The sequence below is a fragment of the Bos grunniens genome, chromosome 3, assembly GCF_055505025.1.
Source record: "Bos grunniens cultivar Pamir isolate PY7600 chromosome 3, Bosgru_T2T1.0, whole genome shotgun sequence".
NCBI classification, from domain to species: Eukaryota; Metazoa; Chordata; class Mammalia; order Artiodactyla; family Bovidae; genus Bos; species Bos grunniens.
The window spans coordinates 104513888-104518532 of NC_141167.1; the positions used below are offsets into that span (position 1 = coordinate 104513888).

General features: G+C 54.1%; 1 protein-coding gene across 3 annotated transcripts; it reads left to right on the forward strand.

Annotated features, from left to right (window-relative positions):
• The first annotated feature begins 1618 nt into the window (after positions 1-1618).
• Positions 1619-4440, forward strand: S100A9 (S100 calcium binding protein A9). Of its 3 annotated transcripts, none has more exons than XM_086392752.1 (3): positions 1619-1767; positions 2075-2291; positions 4027-4440. In XM_086392752.1, the coding sequence occupies exons 2-3, from the start codon at positions 2142-2144 to the stop codon at positions 4345-4347; spliced, it is 471 nt and encodes a 156-aa protein (XP_086248878.1). In that variant the 5' UTR covers positions 1619-1767; positions 2075-2141; the 3' UTR covers positions 4348-4440. The 3 variants fall into 3 exon arrangements, with proteins under 3 accessions (XP_086248878.1, XP_086248877.1, XP_086248879.1); XM_086392751.1 differs by having other exon boundaries at positions 1628-1767; positions 2072-2291; XM_086392753.1 differs by having other exon boundaries at positions 1629-1767; positions 2131-2291.
• Positions 4441-4645: the final 205 nt, after the last annotated feature.

Here is a 4645-nt window from a genome sequence, read left to right on the forward strand (position 1 = left end):
AGAAATAGCCAACCCAGGTCACAGCCTCTACAATCAGCCTCAGCCTCACCCAGGCCTGGGTTAGCCTGGGACCATGAGGTCTGCCAACCAAGGCCTTTTTTTTTTTTTTTTTTTTTGCTGCACAGGCTCTGAGTTCTGAGATCTTTGATCTTCCTTGGGGCATGTAGTGTCTTTCAGTTGTGGCATGTGAACTCTTAGCTGTGGCATGTGGGATCTAGTTCCCTGACTAGGGATCAAGCCCAGGCCCCCTGCATTGGGAGCATGGAGACTTAGCCCCTGGACCACCAGGGAAGTCCCCTGCCCCTGCCACCGCCTTCTGCCATGAGGGAACTCACTGCCAAAGCAGGACCCCCAAGTGAGGACTCCCTTCTGTTTCGAAGCCCTGTCCAGCTGCTCACTCCACCAACCACCAACCCTTCTCTCCTCCTACCCATTCACTTCCATCCTAACCAACACTGCATGGTCCCAGCCAACATCTCTGCAGAAAGTCACGGGGCAACAAACAGACCTGTGTGTATTTCACACTCACTCATTTCCCCATTCCTGCATTTATTAATTCAACAACTGTTCATTCTACATTTACCGAGCAGGCTCTTGCTCCATCCTGGAACCGCAGAGGTGATTCAGGCCACATCCCTGGTTCGGGGAACCTCAGCAGAGTGGAGGAGAGAGACCTGAAACACAAGAACTTCAGGCGTTGCCCTGCAACCATGCTTTGTTCAGCGCATACCATGTTTCATAGCTAATGTTTTTATTTTCCTTTCAAAGTAGTTGACAAATCTTATAAGCAAGAGTTTTCACAGAAAAAATCAGATTTCCTGAACCTTTGAAAGGTCCGTTAAATGATCCACTCTCTCACGTGCTGCCTTCCCTTGAGGTTGAGTAACAGCGGCCCCCTCAAGTGGGGAATGCTGTCCTTTGCCACAGTCCCCACCACTCTCTAGTCTCTCCAACCCTGAGACCCACGTCTGCTGTCACAAGTCACACTACGGATGGTGCTCTTGGTGCTCGCCAGCCCACACTGCTTCACCACTTGGCTCCAGGACTCTAGCTCCTGTGAGCTTGGGTCTCGGATCCTTGGTCCAGAGCGAAACATGCCCTGATAGAGGCAGCAGAGGGCGCTGTGGATGCACACAGAGGGGCACCCAGGCGAACTTGCCCCATAGCCTAAAACAGAGATTCCCTAACTGAGGAGGGAACCGCGCAGGATGGCTGCAGGCTGTCGTCTGCACCACCTCCATCAGCTCAAACAATGGAGGCAGACCCCTCTCCCTCTTAAAAGCCAGAGCCAGACAGGTGCAGGAAGTTCAGCCATCCTTGTTGGGCTGCCACAGCGGGAGCCAGAGTGGGTTGGCCACCTCAGGGGTCCTCAGCCCACCACCAGCCCCTGGCTATCACAGGTGGGAAGCACAACCTTGGTGGTTGTTGAGAGAGGGGTCCCAGAAGAGAGGCAGCCTGCTTCCCACCTCACTCAGGGGGACAGGGGCGTGGGGTGGAGGGGAAGTGGACCAAGCCAACCAGCTTCCTCCCAAACCAGCTCCAGGCCAGGGCTGGGAATTTCACAAAAAGTCAAAAAGAGCTCTGTGAACACTTCCTGTCCTGGCCCAGCCCCCTTCCTGGCAGTGAAACAGCCCAGCCTGGGCTTACCACATAGGCTCACCTATGAAGCAATCTTCGCACGAGAGGGCTGAGTGTCTCGATCAGTGGTGTATAAAAACTGGGCCCACATCTTGCTGTCAAACCCTTCTGCGAGGCTTCTCGGCTTGGGTAAGTGAGCTGCCAGCTACCCCGGGGCCGGAGCCTGCCCACTGACTCTTCACTCCCCTTCCCCATCTTCCTTTCAAACCTGGACGCCCTCCTTGATTGACTGCTCACTTTAAAGCTTCCTTCCCTTTTTCTTAGGTCATGCTCTGCTGCAGTCTCCTATCCTCAAAGGCTTCTTTTTGGGCATTCCCTAGACATTCTATAAGCCATTCCTCTCATGTCTGGAACTGGGTCATCTCCCAGTTCAGTTGCAGTCCCCAATTTCTTTTCATTCTGTATTTTCCTCTTCATTCCTGTGTGCGGACAGTAGGAGGGTCCAAGGAAGCTTGACAGTCTTCTAAGCACCCAACTCCGTTGCTCAAACAGAAGGCGGGAAAATGGAGGACCAAATGTCACAAATGGAAAGCAGCATAGAAACCATCATCAACATCTTCCACCAGTACTCTGTACGGCTAGGGCACCCGGACACCCTGATCCAGAAAGAATTCAAACAGCTGGTGCAAAAAGAGCTGCCAAACTTTCTCAAGGTAAGGCTGGATTCCCGGCAGACCTGACTCAGTCTGGGCTAAGGATGGAGAATGGGGATACAGTCTGCAACCAGCAAGGAAAATGTTCCTGCCCCTCGACCCAGCCTCCAAAGGCAGTGGGCTCCGTGTTTAGAGCAGGATTTGGACCCTGTCACTAGAGGCGGTCCACAGTAGCTGGTACCAACAGCCTGAGCTTGTGCAGTGTGCTGGGTTCCATCCCAGGCGGGGCACGTAGTGGCCAACAGGGACCCACTGTCTTAAGGGGAGAGACTCATGGCAAATGTGTTGACCAATCAAGAACACAGAGAGATCCACTGCCAAAAGAGTGCTGTGGGCAATGTGGACTGGGCAGGAGACAGGGAACTAGTTAAATACGTGAAGGGTCCCTGCAAGGCGGTGACCTTTGAGCTGAAACCTGAGTGTTGGGAAGGGGCTAGGGGAAGCAAGTGACAACGACCCTTGGAAGGAAGCTAATGAGCCTCCAAGCGTCAGATGAACTTAGAAGACCCAAGAGGACTTTTCTAATCCAAAGGCTCTCAGGTAGGAAACAAATAAACAGCGTGTGGGAAGGGACCCAGCCCAGCACCAGTATGGACAAAGCGCTCCATAACATGTTAGTTTATTTCCCTGATCTGAAAATGATCCGGCAGCTCTAAGAAAAGGAAGATTCATTCCACTGGATCTTTTTGTTTTCTTTGCAAATTTGGTGACTTGGGGGACACAGATGCTGTGCTCAGAAGGCTGGGACATGTAAGTTCCAGTCTCAGTTCCATTTCTGGAGCAGGATAGCCCAGAATAGGTGGCCAGCACTGCCTGGGCCAACCCCCCCACCTTTGTAAGATGGAGAATTGCAGTAGACAGAGCCGGGGTGATGCTGACAGCTCCCCGCAGGGGCAGAACTCAGCAAGACAGACTCTGGGTCAGGGGGGACAAGAGACGATACAGCCAAGATGTTGTGTGGGCAAGATTCTCTGTGTGACCCCTGCTCCACCCCATCCACCACCCCCAACATACAGAGCAGATAGGCCAGGAGTGAAAGCCAGGTCCCTGCCCGGGGGCTGCTCAGGAGTGACGGCTCTGCCAGGACAATGGCAAAGGTACAGAAGAGGAGATCATGGTGAAGCATTGCAAGAGGAGACTCAGCAAAAGTGCCCAGCCAGTGGGTGGCAGAGCTGGAGCCCAGGGGGGCCTGGATCCTCCCCTCATGCCCTTCCTTGCACACTTATCACACCATCTCATTTCCTTCAGATGCTTTCCCACCCTACAGGTTGAAATGAGGGTCACTAGCCTGGAGAGGGAGGGGAGGGGAGGCTGTGAGAACGGGACAAGTCCAAGCTCTGGGTCAGATTGTAACGTGGGTGTCCTCCCTTCCACTCCCAAGCCTTGGCAATCTGCACGAGCTAGTTACCCTCTGCAAGACCATTTTTGCAAGTGTTCCTCAGGGAATTCCAAGTCTCTCTATAATTGTCGTAAGAACCCAGTGAGGAGACATCGCCGTACTTACTGCGTGACCTTGGGCAAGTCACTTGACCTTGGATCCTCTCCTGTATAAGGGAGAGAATCGTGGTGCCCGGGTTATGTGCGGAAGGAATTAGAAAGTATCTAATAGATGCTGAAACTGAGGCCTGGAAGCCCAGTGTCCCTATGCCTCTGCCATCGGGTCACTTGCAGTGCTCTTACCTGTCCCCAGCCCTGACCACACCCAGCCCTGACACCCTGTGTCTCCCACCTGCAGAAGCAGAAGAAGAATGAAGATGCTATCAATGAGATCATGGAGGACCTGGACACAAATGTAGACAAGCAGCTGAGCTTCGAGGAGTTCATTATGCTGGTGGCCAGGCTGACGGTAGCCTCCCACGAGGAGATGCACAACACCGCACCCCCAGGAAAAGGCCACAGGCACGGGCCAGGCTACGGGAAGGGTGGCTCAGGCTCATGCTCTGGCCAGGGCAGCCCTGACCAGGGCAGCCACGACCAGGGCAGCCATGGCCATGGCCACGGCCACAGCCATGGAGGTCACGGCCACAGCCACGGCGGTCATGGCCACAGCCACTAATCAGGAGGCCAGCCACTGCCCACCTAGGGCCTCAGGGCTGCCTTCGCTGTGGGGCAGGGTGATGGGGGTGAAATAAAGTCTTCCTCCGAGTCAGTGCTCTGCGTGCTTCTTCCCCCTCCCGCCTCCCAACCTGACCTTCCCAGAAGTCTGGGCATCAGACAGTCCTGGGCCTTAATTGGGCCTCAACTTCTTCATGCAGTAATAACAAAAAAAAGAAGCAGAGAAACTGTGAATCTCTTCTGGGTCCCTTGGGCTCATCTCCTGAACCATCTCCTCCCCAATGACTCCAGACTCCACT